The sequence below is a fragment of the Muscardinus avellanarius genome (assembly GCF_963383645.1).
Source record: "Muscardinus avellanarius genome assembly, chromosome: 6".
Taxonomy (NCBI): domain Eukaryota; kingdom Metazoa; phylum Chordata; class Mammalia; order Rodentia; family Gliridae; genus Muscardinus; species Muscardinus avellanarius.
Window position 1 is genome coordinate 9184153 of NC_137791.1, and position 27623 is coordinate 9211775.

General features: G+C 36.5%; 1 protein-coding gene across 1 annotated transcript; it reads left to right on the top strand.

Moving 5' to 3' along the window:
* Positions 1-13650: 13650 nt before the first annotated feature.
* Positions 13651-14763, top strand: PABPC4L (poly(A) binding protein cytoplasmic 4 like; the record flags this gene model as incomplete). Its single annotated transcript, XM_080697624.1, has 1 exon — positions 13651-14763. One exon carries the CDS (start codon positions 13651-13653, stop codon positions 14761-14763), a length of 1113 nt encoding a protein of 370 aa, XP_080553750.1.
* Positions 14764-27623: the final 12860 nt, after the last annotated feature.

Below are 27623 nucleotides of genomic sequence, written 5' to 3' on the forward strand. Positions count from 1 at the left end.
ATAGCTAAGGTATACAAGAAACTTTAAATGTTTTAATATTAGATCATTAAAATTAAGTAAATAAACTTTTTTTTCTTTTTTGGTACTGGGGTTGAACCCAAGGGCATTCTACCCCTAAGCTACACCCCCAGACTTTAACTGGATCTCAGTAAGTTGCTGAGGGTGTAACAAAATTTCACAACCACACCTGGCATATACATTAAAAAAAAGTTCCTTTGGTTACTGTTATAAAATGTGGCTACGTTTCTATTCATTAGTGTGTTATAATATTTTACCATTACACAAATAGGAAGGTTTAGGCTTCTCATATCTCTGATTCTATTATTTATACATTTTGCCTTCAGTTGTCATTCATGACAAATGAAATGTTAGAAAAGAAATATGTAAAATGTGTCTTCTAATAACAATTTATTTTATTTGAAAAGTCATATTCCTCAATATCTAAAGTAACCTCTCAGTCAAAGGCTGGAATCATACAAGATGTGTATGTCATGTCACATCAGAATTCAACATTTACTTAGTTTTGAAACATGTTAGGTTAACTTTTTCTTTGCAGTATTCAAAATCACTATAAAATTCTCCTGAACATACATATAAATTATTTTCTCATTAAAATAAGTTTTATAGGCTAGCTACAATTTTCCAAAGGAAAAAGATGAAGAATTCTATTCAAGTGAGTAATTGTCATAGGAAGAATAGTAATTTCCTTATTATTATCCCAATATATTTTGATTGCTAGCACATTAAATATAATTTTTACTACAGTTTTTCATAGGTACACAGATTTAATAAACTTGTGTATTTCTCACCATCGATCTAATGGATTACAAATTACACATTAAGGGATGCAAATTTACATTTAATATGTATTCATTGATGTCACAATTCATCACATTCATAATTAAATTGTCATCCAACTGAGGCAGGGGCACAGAAAAAAAATCAAACAACCTAATGAGTTTGCTTAAAGCCATTGCCCACTGGTTTAAAAAAAGCATTGAAGCCTTGTTTACTTGAAAAAAATACTTCTTCAGACCCACTTTAAACTACGGACTTTCAGTTATAATTATTTTCCCCATAAACTTCTCTATTATACCAAACACCCTGCTGTGACTTAGGACCTGCTTTGAAATTCACTTTCATCAGACAATTTTCAAAACATATTTGCATAACTCAACTCAATTACATTAAAATTATTTTTAATCAAAACTGCATCTTTCAGGGTTTTTCCCCCCTCTTCTTTTCTGAATCACTCTATGCTTGTTTGTGTTAAAATTCATGCTGACTCTTCCCATTTTTTCTCTTATTTATAATTTGAATATCAACTTTGATCCATCTAATTAAAACTTTTGAGAAGAACGAAACACAAAATGCCTGGTAGAAGGCAGTCTGGAATCGTTGGAAATGGTTTTAACGTCAATACTCTAATTGTCCTTGGCACCCTTGAGTATTTTAAGAACCAGGTAAACAAGTTCCTTGCTCTTCCCATAGTATAATTAGTACTTGGTTATAGTACATTCTGATGTCTTCAGAAGCCTGTCTGACACTCATAAAGGTCTCACAAAAATAATTCCAATGATACACTACCTACAAGTAGTCTGTGCATGGCACAAAAAGATTTCAAAAGAGAGGGAACAGGATAAAACTGATCATAGATCTTGCTCCTGTTTGGGAAAGGAAAAAAATGAGAAATAAAATATGAAGAAGAAAATAGGGTAACAAGACCATGAATACAGGAAAAGCCCTACTTCACAAAAGGATGTACCAGGAATACAACTAGTCATTTTGAAAAGCAAACCTAGAGCTACTGCTGCTTTTCTGGTTATATCTGCAGCTCTGAGGTTCTGTAGTAATGTTGAGCGAGTAAGCTAAATGTAAAGGAGGCCACTGAAGCATCATAGAGACCTTAAAGGTGGGAAAACGTTAATGCTAATAATCAAAAAGACATTTTTTGGGTTATAGAAGTGAGACGTGTTGGAAGAGTTACATACATTTCAAAAGGCAGATAATTAGACTAAAGTCAAAAGTTTTCTAAAGCAAGTACTCCAAGAAACAGCAGGTCAGGTTCCTCTAATCAAGAACTTTACTGAACTGTTTAAACAGGATGACAGGAAATTTAAGTCTGTCTCAATCATCCAGAATATGCATCAATCCCATAAAGATGAATTGCACAGCAACTCAAAGATTCAATGTCATATCTCTTTTCTGTGACTGTCTCCTTTACTATTTCTTACAACGCAAGCTGGTCTGAAATATTCTTCATTTAATCTTTGTAAATGTTGTTTTCTCTGAGCATATTGATTTAGTCATTCTCCTCCTCCTTTGATATCATTTTGTCTCCCCAACCTTTGAATACTTTTAAGGTTCTTATCTTTATTCTTCAGTTTGAAAGTTTTACCATCATTCTTTCTTTCTTCCTTTTCTTTCTCTCTTCATCATTTCTTCTCTCTTTTTCTTTCTCTCATTTTATTTTTGTTTGTTTGTTTGTTTGTTTGGTGGTACTGGGGGTGGAACCCAGGGGCTTCTCTACCTCCGGGTTATCCTCCCAGACCTATTTTATATTTATTTGGAAACAGGGTCTCACTAAGTAGCTGAGGCTGGCTCTGAACCTGTTCGATCCTCCCGTCTCAGCCTCCCAAGCGTGTGGATTACAAGTGTGTGCCACCACACCCGGCTCATTTTATGTTTTCTGTTTTGCAGATTATAAACATGCCATAATGTCTCCTGAGCATATGTATAGATGCAGAAAATCTGGGAAATATGTTCTATTCATTTTTTTGTGTGTGGCACTGGGGATTGAATCCAGGGACATTGTACCTCTCAGCCATATTTTATTTCTACTTGTAAATAGGGACAGGGTCTTTCCATTGGTGAAAAGTCTCACTACTTGATGAAAGTCTCACTACTGGCTAAAACTGTCCTGGAACCTGTGATGCTCCTGTCTCAGCCTTCAAAGTACTGGGATCACAAGTGTGTGCCACTATGCCTGGCTTATGTTTTGTTTTCTTAAAACTGTCAAACCACGTTCTAAATTGGCCATTCCTCCTGCAATATATGAGATACCCAGTTTCTCCACATCCTTGCCAATACTTGTTATTATATTTCCTCTTACAAAAGCCATTCCAGTGGACAGAATTTTGCTGTTGTGGATTTGCTATGAACATGTCTAAAGACATCATATATTTGACTCATATTTAGTTTTCTAAAACTTTACTTATTTTAACATAAATAACTTTATTGTACAAATTTTCATTATAGCTTGTCTCTTTTGCCTTTAGTATTATCTTTTAACAAAATATGAATACATCATTGGTAGCAATATAAAATATCTCATTCTTTCTTTAACTATTCTATTTAGTAATTTAATGCACTGAATTATCACTTAAAATGCTTGAAGTTAATGTCCAGATGTTGTTTTTATTTTTTTGAAATGTACTACATAAACAATGTCCCCAATAATATAGACCAAAAATATTGTCCATGCATCTTTGATAAAGTTTACAGAAAAAATGATAGTCTAATCAGTAAATTACAAATCACAATTTGAGCTCACAATTGTCCACATTTTATGTTTATATTTCATTAATTTATCTGCTTATGTGATAATACCTATTAAATGTAAACGTACATCATCTTACCTAAAGGCCATATGTTTTACTTACTTTTCCCCTTAGTTATTTACTACTTCCTTTAAAAAAAAATATATATATATACATACATATATATATATATATATATATTTCTTTATTTTGGGTGAGTGTCTGCTAGTTTCTTCTTATACATCAGGCTTCATAAAAAGATTGAGCCGGGTGTGGTGGCGCACGGTAATTCCCGCGTTTGGGAGGCTGAGACAGGAGGATCGCACAGGTTCGAAGCCAGCCTCAGCTACTTAGTGAGGCTCTCAGCAACTTATTGAGACCCTGTTTCCAAATAAAATAGAAAATAGGTCTGGGACTGATTAGTGCTGGATGAACTAAAAGAAAATTTTAGAATTTCAGCCAATTCCAAACAAGAAAAGGCAGTGAGTTTTGTTAAGTTTTGAATAAAATGAATCAAGTCTCTGAGAAGCTAAATTAGAACAAGGATCAAAAAAAACCACAACTATGCAGTAAATAGTACCTATATTTTTATCTATGAAAATGATTTCAATTATTTGTATACAAAAATAGGAAAAAGGAAGTTTAATGCTGTTTTCCTAAGTACTAGAAAGCCCTAAATATTCCACCATATGACTCTTAAAATTGATAAATTCAACAAAGAAATAAAATATATTATAAATGAATTAGTCAAGCAATTCAATATTGCAAGCACATACTTAGAATCAAATTTTTTTTAATCGCAACAAGTGTCATGTACATGTTTAAAATTATTTCCTACAAGTAATTTAAACATTGTACAATATATACATGTATTGAGATATCAGGTTGCCCCACTGACATGTATAATTATTGTTTTATGTATAGTAAAAATTAAAGAAATAATTTTCTACACTTTCATGAGATATACTTAATTCCCATGCAGCCAAAGGATTTATTTTAACTTTGCAAATATACCAAAAAATTCCCTGCACTTTAGTTTCAATTTTATTTTTTCACTGAATAAAATATCTACTATAAAATGGTCAAAATAAAAAGAAGTTTCTTTGAAGACTAACTTTAGGTCAATGTGTAAAATATAAGTTTACCAAGTAAACTATCATTCCAGAAATTGCTATACATTTTACATTATTACTATACTTAGAGCATTAATAGCCTACTAACTTCATTGATTTGTGAAGTCTTTTGCAAAATTCTTGGCAACTAAGGGCTGTTGATGAATAATGCAATGATTTGCTAAAACACCTGGTGCTTCCTTTTAAGTTGGCCATAAACCTGTGTTTCCCACTAACCTGAGTTAGCATTCCATCTGTTATACAAGCAATGTCATTGGAACAGGGGATAGTTTTCCCTGTGAACTAATTTGAAAGGTTTCAAATATTGACAAGCTCTGTGTATTAGTCTCTTTCCTAAATGACATTTCTTCTGTTACTTTTAGTTCCTTTTGAAGTTTACATATGGCAACTGAAGTTTATTATATTCTTTATTTTTTGCCATCTTGTTGATTAATTTTAAAATAATAATTTGTTGCCAAGCATGGTGGCACACACTTGTGATGCCCGCGCTTGGGAGGCTGAGACAGGAGGATCGCGCAGGTTCGAAGCCAGCCTCAGCTACTTAGTGAGGCTCTCGGCAACTTAGTGAGACCCTGTTTCCAAAGAAAGTAAAAATAGGTCTGGGAGTATAGTACAGAGGTAAAAATGCCCTTTGGTTCAACCCTCAGTACCACAAAAAATAAATAATTTGTTCCATGAAAAGGATTAAATTATTCCATTTGAACTATCCTTATCCTAATACAAATAACTTTACACATATCTAATAAGATTAATTTTCTCCAATATTAAGTAGTTAAACATATTTTCACTATTTATGTTTTATGTATATAAGAAAATATACCGAGGTTGGTTTCAATTTAAGAAGTTTTAAACATTATATTAATAATCATTTTAAATTTTCAATTACATTTTAAATTACAAGTGGTGGCGCACACTTGTAATCCCCGTGCTTGCTAGGTTGAGACAGGAGGATCATGCGGCTTTGAAGCCAGCCTCAGCTGGCTTAAGAAGCCCTCTTTCCAAATAAAAAATAAAATAGATCTGGGAGTGTAGCCTGGAGGTAGAAGGCCCCTGGATTCCATCCCCAAAACCACCAAAAAATAAAAACATAAAAATAAAAATAAATAAATAAATAAATAAATAAATAAATAAATAAATTTTCTAATAATGTAGTTAATCTGTTTCCTTTTAGGATTTGAATTAATTTGATGGCAATACAAATCCTATACTTTCATATTTCTTTCAATATGTGATTTTATTTGTATAACAACGATGAGTTGGATCTTATTTTAAAATGTTAAGACATTGAAAAATAACGTCTGCAGTATAGAGTGGTACTTTTGCTACTGGGTTTCATTACTTCAAACCAAAATATCAAGATTGACAACTCATATACCACAAGTATTTCGTATAAGAGGCGTCATCATTTCACAAAAGGAAGAATTTTAAGTTTTAAACAAAGAAAAACACTATTTCTCTATAATTTACCAAGAAGTTTGGCAAAAATGAAAGCTGTGTTTATTTTGTATTTATACATGAAATTTTTTTTTAAAAAAAAAAGGTGATTTTAAACTCTACCAAAAGTAGACAGCTGGTCTCAGGCATTGTTTTTCAAATAATCATTTTTACCTCTTTAATGAAATATATTAAGATTGTCCTTTTTATGTCACTCCTGTCATTATCCGTTTCTCTTCCCCTGTAGCTGCACACATATACACACATTACCTACCCAGACAGACAGAGAATCTGAGAGTAAAGTCTTGAGAGAGAAGATATTTCTCATTGCTTTGTCCCCAACATATTGCAACCACTCAAAAAAAAAAAAAAAGTATTTGTTCAATAAATACCTTTTCAGCCGGGCATAGTAGAACATATTTGTAATCCCAGTATTTTGGAGGCTGAGACAGGAGGATCACAGGTTTGCAGCCAGCCTTAGTTACTTAGTGAGGCCCTCCACAACTTAGTGAGACTCTGTTTCAAAATAAAGAATAAAAAAATAAGACTGGGGGGTGTAGATCAGAGGTAGAAGGGCCCTGGGTTCAATCCCCAGTTCCAAACACAAAATAAATAAATAAATAAATAAATAAATAAATAATAAATACCTTTTATTTTCAACCTTTCATGTGAGCTAAATGTACTGCCCTTCTAAGTGAATTGTCTGTAATAGCTTAAGACACAAAGTACATTATGGCAGAAGGCAGAATGTGAAAACATTGGCATATGATTAATAGGTCTATCTCTTGAATACTTAATTTTAGCTACCAGAAGAGAGGGCTTTTAAATCAGACAATACATATTTTTGTAATTTGAGTTTCCAAACTAAAAGCCAAATGAATTGACACTAATAATCGTACAATATGGTATCCACTTACAAACTTTAAAATATTGACATTTTTAAGTCTCTCGTGTAAGAAACAGCAACATAAGCACAGCATTCAGAATGAGCCAAGATACCCTTTAGCAGAAGTGTCGGAGTACAGTTTGCCCAAGGAAGAGCAGAATCGCTCACGTTTGTGCATTTAGATTAATAGTACATTTCCACAAGGTTTGTGCTGTAATTGGGGCTTAAGTAACACTGGTAGGGTGTTATCTGTCAGACACTGAAGAGACCCAAAGAGAATGTATGTCATTATGCAAAATTACTAATTAAGTACAAGTAATTTAGCAGATAATTTACATGTTCATTTTATAATAGAAATTATTTAGTTTTAAGGTCCTCTTTGTATTTCTAAACTAATCGTGACCCAAGGGACCACAGACTGTTAAGAAGTAGTATAAATTAAAGAATGAGACATATGTTTAGTGAACGCATAGAGCTTTTGTTATGGCTAATGCTTCTTCCAACGGTAATTGCAGAAGGGAAAACATTTTCTTTTTAGAGTAAACACTGCTCATTGCCTCTTAAATCTACAGTCACTTGACAATGTTAATATGGGAAAATTTCTATTTCCTTGATTAGCTCTCCGAGGATATTCAGCAGGTTGAAATTAATATTGATCAAACAAAAACATCATGTCCACGAAAGTGTTCTTCCAATGAGGATGCACAGGAAAAAATCATCAATGCAGTCTTTGAGAAAAATAATTGTACTTCTTCAATTTACTGAAAACTACTGTAGATAGACTGTAAAATATCAATATAATCCAGGTGTAATGGCACATGCTTATAATCCCAGTACTTGGGAGGGTGAGACAGGGCAATTGCCTGTTCTCAGGCAGCCTCAGCAATTTAGCGAGAACCTGCTTAAAAACTAAAAAGTAGCCGGGCGTGGTGGCGAACGCTTGTAATTCCTGTGCTTGGGAGGCGGAGACAGGAGGATCGTGCAGGTTCGAAGCTAGCTGTGCTGGCTTAAGAGACCCTGTTTCCAAATAAAAAGTATTAAAAAAAATAGGTCTCGGAGTGTACCCCGGAGGTAGAAGGGTTTCCAGGAACCCCAGTACCACCAAAAAAAAAAAACAACAACAACAACAAAAAAAAACAAACTCATACAAAACAAGTTTTATTAAATTAATTATCTTATCAAAATAATAGTTTTGAACAAAAATAAAAGTTGACTGAGCTCAAAAGAGTAAATTGATCACAGTACCATGGCGACAAATGCCTCTCTTGCTCACATTTACCTGGCCTTGAGTCCTTCTTTGAATAGAGTTTTTCTGTGTATTCATGGCTGGATTATTTAATTTCTTCTAATTGGTTAGTGGGTTGCACAAGTAACTTTCTTTCTTCCAGTTTGTCACTAATACTTTCATAATACCGTTTACAACTATCCTATAGTATTCTATTTCTGAATTATTTTACAACTATGCTATAATATTTCACAGCACAATGTCAGTCTAAAGCATACTATTGATCAAGCTTCCTGTTAAATAAGTTAGACAAAGTTTGTCATTGGTAGCAGTTAGGAACACCAACTTCAGCAAAGAAGCAGAATCTTGTTGAGTTAGTGATTACAGAAAACAGTCATCAAAAACAATCCCATTCTGCTATCCATGCTCTAATATATCCAGATAGCATCTCTCCAGCCCACCCAATCAAACTTCTCAGCAAACTTACATGGTTACAGCTGAACTAGTACTAAGAAATGAAATACCTTTCTTCTGGGGACCCAGTGTTTACATTCCACTTCAACAAGACCACTGTGAATATACATACCGATGTATACATACTAACTCCCAAGGCTGTGGCTGAGCTCGTCTCTTCCTGTAGGGACCCAGTAGCACTCTTCAGGACTGTGAGTTTTCAAATCTTCCCAGAGGGAACCTGCATGGCTACAGAGACTTTCAGGACAACAAACAGACCTGCAAAGTTATAAGTTTACATATCATCCCTGTGGAGGTGGGGGTGGGGACTACAGTCAGACACAGCAAAAATGTGAATTAGCAAACTTCCTAGGGGCACTTGGGTGGGTAGGACTTAGGGCTGGCAGTTTTCCATGTCCCATCACAGTCTCCAGTGTAGGAATGCAACTCCTTCTCCTCCAGTTTGGGCCAGGGGATCATGGAAAACAGTGACTGCATGGCCCCACCAACAACCAGAAGATCACAACTAGCAGAATGGCAGTGGTGTCGCTGGGTCAACAAAGCTCAACAGTCTGGCCAAAATCTCACAACACAGTGATTTCTCACCCTGCTGAGCTTAGGTTCAGTGACCACAGACACTGGTGGTCAGCGTTCCACAGTGTTTCCTGAGTTTAAAACCAGCAGAACAGTGGTGGTGTCTATGGGGTATTTAATCCCAAACAGCAGGCTGCAGACCCGGAATAGGACATCATAGACTCTGACTCCTCTGAGTTTGGGCCTGGAAAGCACAGTGGCCTGGAGTAAATTTGAAAATTCCATTTGCCTGTACTAAGAACTATATCTTTTTTAGGAGATTCTGAGAGACAAACCCAAAAGTTTGATTATAATATTCGTTGAAGCAAATATTTTTCTCTAGCACAGGCTTTATTATAAAAAGATACTAAATGGACAAAGGACTCTCATACAAAGAGAAAAGAGATGTCAAATCAAAGAAATAAAAACCCAATAATTATGAAAATATGAAAATAAACACCAACAAGGAAAAGAATACTCTCACAACTCAAAAACAAGGAATATCACCAATACTGAGCTGTAGCAAACATGTATGAATGGATTATAAAATTATGGAATACAAACGCAGTTAAATTCCACTCAGCAGTAAGGAAAAACAAAATAATATAATTTGCAGGAAAATGAATGGATCTAGAAAACATTCCGTTAAGTGAGATTAGTGGTAACAGAAAGTGAAAAGTCATATTTGCTCTCATACATGGAAGCTAGGGTGTAACAAATGATATTAGAGGGACTCCAGTGGAGCCAGGGAGGTGGTCTAGGGAAAGTGGAGGGAGGAGGAAGTAATGAAGAAATCACTTCCTCCGACATATATGTATGTATGTATGTGAGAATAGCAATGTCACTCTCAGTATTCTGTATGGGGAAGGAGAGGAATGGAAAGGAAGACAGGGGAAATCCCACCGAGGGTTGTGAGCATATGATGTCACTATCACTAAGAAGTATACTATGATGTGAGACGGCAGTGCACCAATAAAAGTATAAAAAACAGGAAATATCTCAAAGAAATTTTGAAAAAAGATAAATGTGAGGTTCAGAACAATGTGTACATATCTCCCACTCATGGCCAGTGCATGATGGATGCTACATCGTCCTCAGCTTATACATTCTTAGACTAACATAACAAGTTGGTAACAATAACTGTCTCTATATGTGGGACTTGGTTGGTTAAAGGAACAAGGATTAAGGTGAATATCTAGAATGATTTTAATCATATCTCCTTGTGCATAATACTTCATTAATAAAATATGAACAATTGGGCGAATATCGAACAATTTGGTATAAATGGGACACCAACTGTATTGGCTTTCTGTTGTAACAAATATCTGAGAAAAGACATCTTAAAAAAGGAAAGGTTAAAAAATATAAAACTAAAGATAATGTGATGAGTAGAGGAAATAAAGTGGGAAATTATTGTTAGCTACTGGACAAATTGGCAGTTGTAAGGTCTTGATTATAGACAAGAACCTAGAACTAAATTCTGGGAAACCCTCACTTTCTACCAAATGTTGAATGAGAATCATACTAAGGTAAAGTGTAAATTGAATTCTTTAAATATTTTGTTATCCTGCGTAGCTAAATTATTATTTGCAAAAAAAGTGATGTGGTTTTTCTTCATATATTGAGACAATATTCTTAGAAATTGTACCTTCATGAAATTCTTTTAAAATTCTGAAAATATTTAATATGGATGTGACTACTTTATTTCCTTTTTTAAAAAAACTCAAATGGAATCCCAATTTTTAAAAATATGTGCTGGAATATTGTCCAAATCTATTAAGAATTGCTATTGATTATGTCAGTGCTTTGTTTTCACCCTTTTTCAAGATTATAATCTATATGACATAATAGAAGAAAAATTATTTCATTTGTATATTTATATAAATGATCCTATATGATCAACTTATATTAAATAAATTTTGAAACAAAAACCATCAATCAAATTTCTGTGGAAGGAACCAGACCCACTGCATTGGGAAAAATAATATTATTTCTTCAAATCCATCATCAGTCATTGGTTGGAACAAATCCTCACAACAAGACAAATTAACAAGAGAAAAACAACAAAAAATAAGTTTATTAGCTTGTATATGTCATTTATGCATGGGAGACACCAGTTGAATGAGTAGATGTCAAAGAAGTAGCTTTGAATTTTAAAATAATATCACATCTTCACAAAAGACTAATTAAGTTTTAGGAAAGTGCAAAGACAAAAGAAAAGAGTGTTTGAACACCAATGGGGGGAAAAACAAAAGTGAGTAGACAAAGGCTAGTGGGTAAAGTTCACTAACACAGATTCCTCCGGTCCCTCTCCAGCTGAGTAAGTTTCCAAAGCTGTCTTCTTTTTGCCTTGGCCTCCCAAGTACTAGGATTATAGGCATGCACCACTGAGCCATGCTCCTTTTAAATGACTAAGAATAAAATTTGCTTGAGCTTATTGTGTTCTGAGAGTGAGATATACATATATATTTCTCTCCATATTTAAAATATGTACGTGTATATATTATTTTTTTCTTTTTCTAGTATCGCCTTTCTGGTATTAGAAAAGATTCCACGAAATCAAACTTACTGAGCTGTAAAGCCTTGCTACTCATAGTGTGAATCAGATCTGGGAAAACAGATTTTCCCTCACTCAGAAATTTGTTAGACATCTAGAATCTCAAGACCATCCCAAGTTACTGAGTCAGAATGAGCTTTGAAACAAGATCCCCGGGTAAATTCTATGTCCACTAAAGTTTATACGTAACTGATCCATCCACTTTAAATTGCAAGTAACTTTAATTTGAATTCCTAAGTTATATTATGATTCAAATTTTTATTTTTATGTGAATGATATGATATGATATTGCATCATTTTATTTAAAGCCAGAGGAAATAAAACTAATGTTACATCAGCCTATTTGAAGACTAATACTGTTAGCCATTCCAAATGTATTATTTCACTTAATATTTATAATACTCTCCGGGGTGGTACTATGTCCGTGTCTCTAGATGTGAAAAACAGTCTCAGGTTAAACACCTCATGCATCCTCCACAGTTGATTTATTCAATAAATACTGCGAATCTCATTCTTAGAAATCCCTGAGAGTGCCAGGGTGATGAAGCAGGCTTGTAATCCCTACGCTTGGGAGGTGGAGACAGAAGGATTGCGCAGGTTCGAAGCCAGTCTTGCTGGATTGAGACCCTGTTTCCAAATTTAAAAAAAAAAAAAAAAAAAATAGGTCTGGGAGTGTAGACTGGAGGTAGAAGGGTTCCATCCCCAGTACCAAAAAATAAAAAGAAGGAAAGAAAAAAGAGAGAGAAAGAGAGAAAGAACTAAAAGAAAAAAAAGAGAAATCCCTGAGAGTAAAACAGGCACAACCCCAACCTGGAAATGAATGTACGGTGTTATTTTTAATATCGGAAGGTAAAAGGACACAAGAATGTTTCTAGAAGGGAAACCTGGGCTTTCCGAAAGGTTCAGGAGAAAACGCTTGGGGGAGAGCATTTAAGTTGATTTCTGGGGAGCACAGCTGTATAAGGTTCTTAGCAAAAGCCAGCTGGTCTTGGAGTCTGGGAAGGGGGGTTGCATCTAGGTGGACCCGCGGAGCTCAGGGACCCGGGCGCGGAGGTGGGCTCCATCCTAGGGGATGGGGGCGGGTGGGGTGCTCGGGCCACTCCCCCCAGCCACCGCTCTCCACCCTGGTCACCGCCCCCAGCTTCTCGGCTGGGCCGTCCCGGGGCGGGTGGGAAACGTGAGAGGGGCGGGGGAAGAAAACTTCTCTGCGAAAATATTAAAAAGAAAACATCCCACTTGGCAGCGAGTGCGCGGGAAGTTGGGAGCGCGAGTTCCGGGTTTCCCGGCGCAGCGCGGGGAGCAGGGCCCCCCCATCTCGTCCGATCGGGTCCAGGGGGCCCTGGCCGAAGCTTCGGGTCCCTGGGTCGCAGCTGGCCTGGCGGTCCAGACCTTGCAGGGCAGCGAGGATCGCGGAGGTGGCACTGGGGGGCTCGGGTCTCTCCAGCAGTCACCAGGCCGCTCGCCCCAGAGGCCACTTGTGGATTTTTTTTTTTTTTTTTTTCAAGAGCAGCTGAAACTCCAAACCCCTTGGAGGGAGGCCTATTTTTTCTCAGAAACCAGCGACAAGGGCTCCCGCGGAGAAGCTCCGATGGAGGGCCAGCGCGCCCTTGGAACTGTCTGGCAAATCGGTGGGAAAGGGACAGACAGCTGGTTCTGATATCCTTTCTTTGTGATCTGCAGGTTTTGGGGACTCCCCGGGAGGGCGAGGCTGCTTGCTGTGGGTGAGTTGCATGGGAGTGTTGTCAAGGCCCTGCAGTGCCCCCCAGGTTTGAGCAGGATCCAGCAGGTGACCTGACTGGCTGCCCCCTTGCAGGAATTGGCACAAGCTTGTGGTGACCATGAGTCAAGACATGAATGTGGAGGCCAAGTACCGCATGGCCTCCCTGTATGTGGGTGACCTCCACGTAGATGTCACCGAGGACTTGCTGTTCAAAAAGTTCAGCACGGTGGGGCCGGTGCTGTCCATCCGCATCTGCAGGGACCTGGCCACCCGCCGCTCCCTGGGCTATGCCTACGTGAACTTCCTGCAGCTGGCGGATGCTCAGAAGGCCCTGGACACCATGAACTTTGACTTGATTGAAGGCAAAGCCATCCGGCTCATGTGGTCCCAGAGGGATGCCCACTTACGGAAATCGGGAATCGGGAACGTGTTCATCAAAAACCTGGACAAGGCCATCGATAACAGAGCCCTTCACGAGCACTTCTCGGCGTTTGGGAAGATCCTGTCCGCCAAGGTGATGAGCGATGACCAAGGCTCCAAGGGCTTTGCCTTCGTCCACTTCCAGAGCCAGGGCGCGGCGGACAGGGCCATCGAGGAGATGAACGGGCTGCTGCTCGGGGGCTGCAGGGTGTTCGTGGGGAGATTCAAGAGCCGCAAGGAGCGGGAAGCCGAGCTCAGGCTCAAAGCCAGCGAGTTCACCAATGTCTACATCAAGAACTTTGGGGACGACGTGGACGATGAGCGGCTGCGGGAGGTTTTCAGCCAGTATGGTAAAACTCTGAGCGTGAAGGTGATGACGGACGCCGAAGGGAAGTCCAAGGGCTTCGGCTTCGTGAGTTTCGATACCCACGAGGAGGCCAAAAAGGCTGTTGAAGACATGAATGGAAAAGACATCAACGGGCAGCCGGTGTTCGTGTGCCGGGCCCAGAAGAAAGTGGAGCGACAGGCCGAGCTGAAGCAGATATTTGAGCAGCTGAGGAAGGCCAGGCTGCACGGGTGCCAGGGGCTGAAACTCTATATTAAGAACCTCGATGACACTATCGATGATGAGAAACTCCGGAAGGAATTTTCCCCCTTTGGATGTATTAGCCGAGTGAAGGTGATGCGGGAAGAAGGACACAGCAAAGGCTTTGGCGTGGTGTGCTTCTCCTCCCCAGAGGAGGCCATGAAAGCCTTGACCCACATGAACGGCCGCATCGTGGGGTCCAAAGCCCTAAACATTGCCCTGGCCCAGAGGCACTAGGAAAGGAAAACAGCAGCAGGTGAGGGAACCCTCGTCATCTCTGCCTCAAGTGTCCCCAGTAAACTTCAGAACCCTCTGCTGGCTGCTTAATTTTGTTAAACTTTGTGAATTTTTTTTTTTTTAATGAAAAGCCATTCTTTTACATTTTTGTGAAACAATGACTCTGAGAAACTTAGATCATTTCATAAAGCTACACCTTCTAATTTCAAAGTTGCATCTAGATGAATAGAGTATTCCTAACAATAGCTAAGGTTAGACGTTATCTTTATTATATTTTGAAAAAAAGTATCTTTATTATATTTTAAACTGAAATGAGTTAATGTTCGAGTTTATTGCATATCTCCTCTTATTTTAATAATACGGCTCGCTTTAATTTCTTCTGTGGATAAATGGGCTCAAAATAAGGATTCGAAAGTCATTTGTTTTTTTTGTTTTTTCTAACCAACAGATATTTTATGATTTTTCATCAAAGTTTTTAGTAATCCAAATTTAGTTGAATATCTGACTTCATTTAGAATTAATGTTTTAGGTACCATGGGATCGTTGAACCGGTTTTAAAGTTGTATCCTAAACATGTTGTTTGGTAATGTTTTAAGATGATGCAGGATATAAATGTTGCCTACAAACTGACTTTATATGATTTGTTTTTTTACTCTTTCCATTGGTAAACTGTAATTCATATGCTTTCTAAATATCTGGAGTGTTCCTTGCATAGTCAACCTTAACTTACACATTCCATCAGCTATACACCTGTATCAGTTGAGGTGAGCCAGAGCTGGCTTGGTCTTAAACCTCTCCACATCTCTGCAGCTTAACACAGTGCCTTAAATTGCGGCCAGTTACCAATATTATGGAAAGTAGATGTATAGGACATAGAAATTCTGTTTAAAATCTGTGTTTATTAGTCTGTGTTTTATATTAACCCATTGGCTGATATTCTCTCAGGGTTCACAAAACTTTCTTCATTTTTATAAACCGTTTCCCTCTTTTTATTAGACAGTGAAAGCACTGTAACTCATTCAAATTCAATTTTACCTTTAATCAACTAGAAACTCACTAGCTGATTTTCTGATAAATGAGGTTACATTACTTGGACACTTCTAGTGTAAGTATTACTTTATTCTCTTTATACTTTTAAAACAGGATTTTAACGTGTTAGCTTTCATTATGTGACACTTCAAATCCATTTGGAAAAAGTAGCAGGGATTATTTATTGACACTTAAATCAGTACTTTAGAAATCTTGATTCACTCATACCAAAGATGTCTAGAAAAGAGTTTTGTTGGTTTTTTTTGTTTGTTTTCTTTGGGTTTTTTGTAATCTTATATTAAAATATTTTGTTTCATATATTACTAGTATGAAAATCTTATATATTTTTGGCAATATATTATAACTATGAATGAGGAAAATCTGCTTCCTTTTATTTTATGTGTGTTTAGTGCACATTTTACAGATCAAAAATTTCTTAGTCAGTGAAAAATCATGGACAATGAAAACAGCAAAAAGAATAACATGCAATCCTATTATGAAGATAAACATCCTGTTAAAATCTGTTATATATTATCTGAGTTTTTTGCATATATATACATAGATCATTTAAAATAGGATCCTGTAAATTTTGTTTAAAATTGCTTTCTTAATTTGACAGTACAGTATAGTCAATTTCCATGTCCACAAATAATTACCTAAATTGTAACTTTAATCACTTTTGTGTTTTGCTCATTGTCTGTGCCATTATATAACTCATTTATTGGTAAACATATATTGCTACATTTTTTTCTTTCTTTTTTCTTTTTTCCTCTATCATAAATAACATCTTTGCAAACTCATTCAAATGTACCCAATTATATTCTAAACAAAATGAATAGAACTAGAATTAATGGGTAAAAGAACAAACAATTTAAAATAGAATTTTGATACATATTACACAAATGCTGCTCAGAAAACATGTGAAACTTACATGTAAATCACTCATGTAGAGGAGCGCCCATTTCTATATATTTTGAGGAAGAAGGGACTTTGTTCCTCTAGCCAACTCAACATGCTATGTAAGACAAAGTATTCCACCATTGTTTTATTTCACTTATTTCTCCCTAATTTTATTACAAATATTGAACAGCATTTTGTACTTACTTTCCATTTGTGTTTTTCTATATGTGAGTTAATATTTTATAACTATTTTGATAATGAGGTCTAGATTTGTTAGATTTCTTTTCATATTAAGAATAATATTTTAGAGCCCTCCCCCACATACTCCCACTTTGTTTATAGTTTTGAAAGTTATTTCAAAGTAAAGCTTTAAAAGATATTGAATCTTTTGCCTAGATTTCTTTGGCATCACACTTCAAAATATTTTAAACATCTTGAATATATATGCAAACACACACACACACACACACACAAACACAAAGGAACAATTTATCTATCTTTTCTTTTATTAGTTTTAGCAGCTGCCTGTTTTCCATACTTTGTAACCAAATTTTTGTCTATAAACTCTTTTATTTAAAGGCTTAGTAAACTTTTTAATTATGCCTTGCTTTTCAAGTTTTCATAATACTTGTTTTACTTAATAGTTATCTAGTATAAAAATTTTAAGTGAAACACATACGCAAACTTTAGTTCAGTAGCTCAGAAGTGCCATGTTGAAAAGGGTTTTTTTTACCCCAGAAGCAAAGAGTTCTTAAAGAAGAGTATTAGGTAATAGAAATGGGAAGGGTAATAGGCATGTCAGGCCTTGACATCCCTTTCAGGATTATCCACTCTATAAAAATATTCAAATATTTGAATAGCATTTAAAAATGTTTATATACAGATTATCAAGATAATATCAGAAACTGAGTTATCTTATGTGCACAAGAAATTGATTCAAACTGATATCAGAGGTCTAAATGAGTTTAATTTTAATTATAACAATGACATAATTTTCCATCTGAGTAAAAATGACTTATTTCTAGTATTTGCCATAAAAAGGACTATCACTTTACCAAAATATATGACCCTGTGGAATTCCTTGATTATTTTGATAATTCTGTTTTTTTTCTGTATTTGTGTTGTATTATTGCGCACAAATCATTCTAGTTGCAACTAAGAATTAATTATTGAAGAAAATTAATTCTTTTTGCACAAATGCTTCGATAACCAGGAAACATCTTCCCTCCTCTGACCATCTTTCCAGCCAGAGCTCATTCAGAGAGATCTCACCTCTTTCTGCTCACACATGTCACCAAGCCTACTATAGATACCTGCTTGCATATTTCAGCTGATTTAATAGCTATGTGCTGCATAACGTTTTGCTTTTAATTTTTAGTTGAAAATGTTTGCAAATATATATAGCATTTGTGGTTTTTTAATATCAACATTTTAATGTTCTTAATATTTTTATATCCATGCTGGAAATGTGAAATAAAATCCAAAATTTCAGTGATGAACATGTCTGCTACTTCTTTAATTTTAGATATTTCCAATTTTCTGAACAGTAGTTACTCTTAAGAATAAACTGAAAACAGTTTTCATTTTTAATTGGAGATACATTTCATGCTTTAAAAGGTTACTGCAGCCGGGCGTGGTGGCCCAGGCTTGTAATGTCCGTGCTTGGGAGGCAGAGACAAGAGGATAGAGCAGGTTCGAAGCCAGCCTCGCTGGCTTAAGAGACCCTGTTTCCAAATTAAATATAAAAAATATAGGTGTCTAGGAGTGTAGCCCGGAGGTAGAAGGGTTTCCAGGAACCCCAGTACTACTGAAAAAAAAAAAAAGAAAGAAAGAAAAAGAAAAAGGTTACTATATATGTGACTTAGCATTTCTTTTTAAACTTATAACTGTAGGTTCAGGACTGAAAAGAATCACTAATATAAACTGAGATGTTATGAAGAATAACTGATTAAAGCTACTAGGAATTTAATTGCCCTGTCAGGCTGTCTTTCAGTACTATAACACAATATTTGGGGGCAGAATACCTTATATAGAAGAGTAGTTTCTTTTGTCCAGTGTTGATGAGCTACATTTAGTGATGGCTTTGTTTTAGACAAAGCAAAAAACAGCAAGTGTGTGTATCTATTTCCTGTGACCTTCATATCTAGATATCTTTGGGTAAACAACAAAAATTGAAGCACAAGCAAAGTTGATATTATCTGATATTTAATGGTGTTGGAATACTAAGTGTGAAGAAGAAAGTGCTTATATTACATTTTCAAAGGTAATATGAAAATAATGTGAAAAATAAAAGCTGGAAACATGGGATCCTAAAAACAGGAAGTGGAAATAATAAAGAGACTCAAAAGTATCATTTTTCTCCAACAACCTCTCCAGTGGAATGAAAGGACTTGCTGTTCCAACCACAAACAGCCATGTTTTATGTATAGCAAGTCCCGAGCCTTTTTATATATGAAAATGATCTTAAAACAAAAACCTCCTGTACTAATTAGATCAAGGTAGTTCCTGAAGTCTACATGAAACATTTCTTTGATGCAGTCAACTTTTGACAAAATAGTTCCGGGCATGGAGAACATGTACTAAGACAGGTTTGGTGACGGGAATATGGATGTCGTGTTGCAGTATGGATATTTCCAGGTGCTTCTCGGAAGCCCCTGTGTCATCTACTCGTTTTCTTTCCTTTGCATACAGCCCATTCACATATTCTGGACGAGTATGTACTTTCCTCATTCTCCCACATGGCCAACGCAGGAGAAGCTGTCCACCCCGCATTCTTAAGATTCTGCAGAGTTAATTTTGTCAAGTAGCCCGACCTCTCTATCATCAATGCTAAACAGCTCTCATCACACTGGTCCATTTTTTCATTATGTCAACTGGCACCAACCTTATTAGGAGTAAATATAAGGAAGAATCAAGGAGAATAAAGAGATCATCCTGATCCGTTTTGTTTTATTCATGGAATGCGCTGCTCATCATTCCAGCCTTTACTTGTCTCCATTAAGCTAGGAGCATTAGTCGGCCAAATTCCTCACTAAAAAGCAGTGTCCCAGGTTCCACAGGCTTAACCCGGAAGGCCTCTGGATTAAGATCTGTGCCAGTCAATCCAGCAAAGGAAGTGGCAGAGATTGGTAGAAGTCCTGGGAACTGATCCCTTAGGTATTATTGATTTCTTCTTTCTACTCTCCTTCCCCTTTCTTGCATCTCCCCCAAGGGCAGCCTTTCTAAGTAATTCAAATAGGCTGCTACCAGTTTAGAGCAGGTAATTATCTCCACATGACCGGCCCTAGGCCCATTTCTATAATGGGTATAAAGCTTTTATCATGAAACGATTATTTTGCCTGGTCATAACTTCTGATTGCAACTAGAAAATTACAAATAGACATAAAACTCTGCTAGATATGAAGGTCGTGTGTGTGTGTGTGTGTGTGTGTGTGTGCGTGTGCGTGTGTATGTGTGTTACTGGGAATTGGATCCTGTGGCATTCCAACTCTGAGCTACAATCCCAACCTTTTTTATTCTCTCCAACTACTGAGATTAAAGGCATTTACCACCATACCTGATTATGGAGGTCTTTTCCTAGAGTGTGCTAATTTCTATCTTCAAAGCAAAGTCTTCATATTTTGCTTTTTCTTAAGATTTCTGGGATCTTTAATGTGGGGCTGCATTTTTACTTTCTATTAGAGTAAACTGCCAGGACTACTAGTCAATTGGTGGTTGAGATTTGACTTTATGATTTGCTTTTCGCTATTAAAGCTACCAACCCCATCTTCATGGATATAAATGTAGACATATTTGTTAATTTTTATTATCCATCATTGACATCTCGCACCAATACTACTACCAATGTCTCTAAAATGTAAATTCCATCAAGGCAAGAATTGTGTCTGATTCAGTTACTACTCTCTTTTCATAAGGCAGGTTCTTAAATCTTATGCTTCAGAAATTGGTAGACAGTTCTTTATAAGTATCTCACATTTCTTCATCTCTTGTAAACAGTGGCCTGCATCAAGTACTTTGTTCTGGAATATGGTTTAAACAATGTTTGTATAGCAAACAGATTTAAAAGATAAAAGGAGAGCTTTTCTCTGAAGCAAAGAGCAAGTTTGTTTACAGTCTTGCAAGTTAGAGATCTTGTCTCTCCTTGGTGCATGGAGCAGGAAAACTTCCTGCTCATTCTAAGAGTCAAGCTTACTAAGCACTCACCTGTTATATAACCTGCTGTGCGTACAGATGTGTCCTGAACCTATGCACACAACTTTGTGGCAATGTGAGCTTGGGGAACTGGCACAAGATAATACTATTGCTCTGGCTACAGCTCTTGCTATACAAAATTATTTGTCTCTGACTGGTTTTCCTACCAGCATCCATGAAACCATAGCAAACAACTTCTGAATCTACAAGTAGGGCAAAAATTAGACCCTTCTTAGTGCTGTATGATGTTAGTAATGTAGATATGGTGCTGTCACAGACATAGTTTTCCGGAAGAGGAAGATTTAGGGTTTTACAGGGATATATTCATAGAATATGACAGATTTATGTAATTTTATAGCGAAAATATTGAACGAACAGTACCATCAATTGTGGCAAATAAAAATATTTTTTCCCGAATGGAAACCAGATCCTAAAGACCCATTCACGTACATTGAAACATTTCAAATTATGCAGAGCTAAACATCCAAGGCCATGTTGGATACTGATACAGACACCATAGTTCTGCCTGGTCCTCTGGCAGTTGAGTGACCTGTTGCACCTGAAGGGAAATTGAGCATGGTTCACACATACCTCATGTAATAAGCTGAGTGAACCTGTGGCTTGCTTTTTTAGACCAGTTACGTTAACTGTATTTTTGTTGATTTTGAAACTGAATTGACAACAAATTTTACAGCTATATTTATACTAGGGATGTAAGTATTAGCTGCTTAGACATTCCTAAAATTGGGTATATTAAAAACAACCTTTTATGGCACAACGGATTGCGGTAATAAATCTTGCTTGTCAAAATACTTCTAGGTTCCTCACACAGGCACTCATTTTAGATATTATTTACTAATGAGAACAACATTAATCAAGCTGCTCTGGTAATTTCTTCTCTCAGATTGCTGCCAGTGCTGACTGGGTCTTACATTTCATGTTGGTGTGTCTGAGGCAAAAAGGGGTGTCTTGCATTGAGTTTTTTTTTTTCCTTGCAATCTCTGGAGGATTGACTTTTTTGGAGTTAGTGGTACTGTTTCATCTCATCTACCCATTTTTAGGCTATAACATTGTAGCCCACTTTACATTTCTCTTGCTTTTTGGTGCTATTCGAATTTTTGTCTTTGGGAACCAGGAATATGATGAAATACCATCTGCCATAAAAGCCACTCAACAATGACCTGATCAGGAGAGTCAGGAGAATTTCCCCACTCCATATACCCCACTGACATCTGGTATCATTGTCATCTTCAAAAATAAACTCACCTTGGCATAGAGCATATGCCTGAAATCCCTGTACTTAAGAGGCAGGTTCAAGGCCAGCCTCAGGAATTTAGTGAGGAGGTTCACAGGAACTGGTTGAGACCTGTTTCAAAATAAAAAAAATTAAAACTGGGGTAGAGGTGTTGTTCAAACATAGAACACAGAAACCAAAACAAACTAAAAAAATATGACTCTACCTTCCTCAACATCTCCTAGCCTCACTTTTGAATAGAGAATTTATTCCTGAATGTAGATGTCCCCAGCAAGTATAATTTCCTAGGTTATACTCAGGACAAAGAAAGTAGATTGTATAGACCTTTTATAAATGGTTGCCATTCTACTCTGTTCATTTCTAAGCCTAATGTTCTTGTTTTTCACTAATGTCATTGCCATGCTAGGCTGGCTGGGATGCCTCACCAAATGAGACCCAGGGGATTCAAACTGGATTCTAATTCGGCCAGCTGGATACCATTCTTGAATTGACATATTTTTGTGTCATAATTATAAAGACTCTGTGTTTAATATGCTTCTCACCAAGTCCCCGGATTGAGATCTATGATGTGTCATAGACCTCATACATAAAAAAAAAAAAAGTCTAAGCGCAAGTATAAAAAAACTGAGATAAACCTGAAGTTAGAGCCCCCAAAATGAGACACAGTCTTTCTGTGGGACTCAAGAGAGGGAACCACCCTAAGAGCCCCGGGATAACTCAGATTGCAAGAGGTATGTGAAGGGAACCAGGTTAATGATGGTTTTCTCTCACAATCACCCTGGAGAGCTGCTCATGGGGAAAAGAAATGTAATGTGTGCCTCTCCCAAACTGTGGAAGGCACTTTACATTTAAGTGACTGCTGGGGCTTCCAGCAATGTGAAGGTCATTCCCCTAAAACTCACTGTAAAGTGGACTGGAAACAGCAGGAGATAGACTCCAAGCCTGCACTTGCCATGTAGAACAATTTGTCAATGCCTCAGATGTTTCCCCAGCCCCTTTCCCATAGCTATTATTAAGTTATTCTATACAATAAGCAAATGCCAACCAGTTGCTGGCACAGAGAAAAAGATTTCTGGTTGGCTGACTGGAGTCTTAGCATTCTGAGTCAAGTTCAAAAAGTGAGATTGGGAATGCTAAGAAATATCAGTTTGATGGAAGGGCATCAGAGAGACAATCAACTTGGGACCCTAAGGTTTTAGGTTTCCTATGTGCTGCAAAAGTTGGAGTGATAGGATTTCCAATTGTGTTTGGGTTACTAGGAGGATTCATGGGATTGTACTTTTGCTTACAAGCCAGACATTTTTTTTTTTGCCTCCAGGCCACAAATACAGTAACTCCAACTTTAGAAATGGCCACACGGGATATAAAAACTATCTATTGAATATTATCTATGTCCCCAAAATTGCATGTAAAATATTTAACACAGGATAAGTATGCAGTCAACACTACATATTAAAATTTATTATGATAAATTTATCAATTATAAATTATTATAGCAGATTTTATGTAGTCTTGCTTAAGCATTTCTGACCATCTTAAAGAACAGATTTAACTCTCACTGATGTAAACTTAGACACTACGCAAAGAATTCTTAATTCACCAAAGTAACTAAAATATAATGTGAACATTTTAATCTATTTTTATCTAATTTTGAAATCATGTTCTTATAATTTATTCCACATTGATTTTAAATGTATTTTTGATGTCTCAATGAATATGAAACATTTTTAAAACAACTAGTACCTATGTAACATAAGGGGCATTTTAACAACAAAAGCCAATACAAACAATGCTAGAGGTATTTTCTATAGTTTCCATCATACTTTACTTTCTATGCCCACTTGTTGACTCAACCTAATTGCATTTTACAATGCCCCAACTTTATTCACTGTATCTGTAGTTCTGCTTTTCTTTTTTTATCCTTTTATTTTGACAAAACATCTGTCCTCCTCTCAGCTAGCTCACTGAATGTTATAAACCATTATAAAAGATTATATAGTATGAGTTCCCAGTAGACGGTGAGCCAACGTGCACTTGAGACCAACACATCAACAAGCTCTGAAGGAGGTACGGAGTGATTTTAGGAAGATCTTCCACTTTGATGGACAGAGATTTTGAGCTAATAAAATCTTGGGGGATTTCCCTGACCCAGTGGAATTTAGACACAGACACAGCTGGAACCCTCTGCAGCTCCCACAAGAGATAACAGCTAATTTTAAGTGACCCAATAAAAGCCCTCCACTCAGAGAAACTTCAGAAGAGATGATCCAGAAGAAAAGCACTGGGAGGTAAAGGTGGCGTAGCATAAATTGCCATGTTCTACAAACACAATGGAAACTCCATGTTCTACAGATGGAGATAGAATTGCATTCCAGGACAATGTAAGGAAAAAGGTTGTTTCTCTGGTGATGTATGGCAGATTTTATGAGCACTTTGGGGAATTTTTTTTTCCCTCTGATTGTGAAAGGGAAATTGTGACCCATATATGAATGTACAACCATTTGATATAATAGCAACTCAAACAATTAATTGAAGCTTACTATGAGACATTTCCATTATAAGCATGTTGCATGAATTATTTCATTTATTTTTTAAAAAACTATATGTAGGCCGGGCGTGGTGGTGCATGCTTGTAATCCCCGCGCTTGGGAGGTAGAGACAGGAGGATCGCGTTGGTTCAGAGCCAGCCTCACTGGCTTAAGAGACCCTGTTTCCAAATAAAAGAGTATAAGATAGGTCTGGAAGTGTAGCCCGAAGGTAGAAGGGCTTCCAGGAACCCCAGTACCACCAAAAAAGAAAAAAGAAAAAAACTATATGTAGTAAACATTATCATTTATTCCATTCACAGATAAAGGCAATAAGACACAGAAAGTTTAAGTAAGTTACCTAAGGTTATATTGAATACAAGCCTAGAAAGTCAGACTCTCTGGCCTGTTATTTTTGTTATTTGTACATTTTAATTATACATGTTAATGAAGTCCAGGAGGCTAGAGGCATATGTGCACACATCACTCATTTAGTCCTTTCCCAATTCCCACCCCATTCCTGCCCTATTACTCCTGCTCACGTTCGACTTAGTGATTGACTTTGGTATGATTGTGAATGTACACCTTGTGCATTAGATAGTTTCCCTCCCCCCTTCCATCTCCCTCAGTGAGGTCACCTTCTTTACTCATCTACAGTTTCTCCTTGTTTGTCTAGAGTCCTTCCTATATCCCATTTTCTGCCAAGCTTCCACATATTAGGGAGAACGTCTGACTTTTCACTTTTTGAGACAGACTAATCATACTTAGCATAATGGTCTCCAGTTCCATCCACTTCCCTGCAAATGACATATAATTTTGCTTTTCTTTATAGCTGAGTAAAATTCCATTGTGTACTTATCACGTAGTTTTGTAATCCATTCATATGTTGATGAACATTTGGATGATTCTATAGTTGGCAATTATGAATTGTTCATATATAAAAATAGATACACATGCATCTGTCTTGTAGTTTTGTTTTTATTCTTTTGGGTAGATACCAAGAAGTGGTATTGCTGGGTCATATAGTAATTCCATTCCCATTCTTCTAAGGATCCTTTATACAGTTTTCCAAAGTGATTGGACTATTTTGTAACCCTATTAACAATATATTAGAGTTCCTACTTCTCTATACCCTCACCAGCATTTGCTGTTGTTTGTATTTGTAATTATTGCCATTATAATTGGGATTAGATAAAATTTCAGGGTAGTTTTGATTGGCATCTCTAATTGCTAATGATGTTGAACATTTTCTCATACATTTATTGGCCATTTGCATTTCTTCTTTTGGGAAGTGTCTATTTAGTTCACTTGACTATTTTTTGTTTGGGTTATTTGTTTTTACAGCAGTGAGTTCCTTGAGTTCTCTGTATATTCTAGATAGTAGTTCTCTACCAAAGGAGTAGCAGGCAAAATTTTGGCCAATTCTGTCAGGTCTCTGTTGAATTTCTTGACAGTTTCCTTTGCTGCACAGAAGCTCTTCTGTATAATGCCACCTCACATTCTGATCCTCCTTTGAATTCCTTATGCCTTTGGGGTCTTGTTGGGACTAGCCAGTTCATTCAAGGTCTCCTTTGTGGAACGAGTCATAAAAATCATTCATTCACTTCACCCACTACTGATGGACCATTCTTGATGGCAGTTTCTGGAGAAGTAGGGGTGTTGCATCTATCCACTAGGCACGAAGCTCTCTTTTTCATGTTCTTAGCATTTGGTAACAGATTTCAACTCCAATACCTTCCTAGTTTGCCCACCCACTTGTCAATTTACCTTCTCTATGTCACTTTAATCTCTTAAATATTTCATCCTTCATAACTAGACTTGGGTCTTCATTCTAATACTGGAGGTCCATCAAATAATGTTCCTGGCTAAAAGCATACCAGAAGTCCTCTCCGTCACTTCTTCCCTTTGTCCACCCCACTTTATTCTAGTTGGCATCCTCTGCTAAGATCTTCCTGCATTTCATTCTTTTTAACATTAACATCATCCCTCCCCCTCCACCATATAAAGTACAAATTAAGCCATGGCAGACATCCAACTGGATGCTCAGAGGCACAATGTGTGGTGTCAGCCATTGTAAGCTGTAACAACTTATTTTTTAATTATTAAACTTGATTTTATTGATTTTTTGAGGCCCAGTGCATTTTTAAAATGTCATCAGCAAGTTTTCATATAGTCCTTCAATGACATATTTTGTTTTGAAAGACATTTTACCTTCTTACTTTCCCGTAGTAAACCACAATTTATTTTTCTTCCTTTATTGATTATTAGTTGGTACTGTTTTATTGGTTCTATAATCCTTCTGTGGCCATTAGAGTATTCATTTTAGATGGTTATTTCTACTCACAAAAAATAATCAGTTGAATGCATGCACACACATACACACAAACACATTACTTGGTCATTAACTTCTTGATTCTGTAAAATACAGACCCATTTGTCACAAAGATGTAAAACTATCAGTAACTTCATTCCCAAGGAGAAACTCGGCTGTGCTTTTTATAGTATTTTTCTTTTTTTTTTTTTAAGCGTGTTAACATTACTGTTCCTTCCTCTGTCTCTGAAGTATGGTGTAAGTCCTATGTAAGTGACTTCTGCAATAATAAGTGATGTGATTGTCATGAAGCATACACGTGCTCCAGAAAAGTAGCACTTAGGACTCACATCCTTATTATTATATTTGATATTTGCTTTTCTTTAAGCATTAAATAATGAGTTTGCTGTTGCACTTTATTCTTAAAAATCTTTCTTACTTTTATTCTTAAGAATTTTGACTAGTCTTTGTGACTAATTTGTATGTGAGATTAAAACAGATAAAAATAGGAGTCTTTTTAAGACAAGTATTTGGAGAAACAAGGGATTATAGTTGGGATACAAGAAATTCATAGAAAATCTTATAATTATTGAAAAACCGAGTTTCAATTTAATCCATGCTAAAGAACAGAACTAGTAACAGTTATATG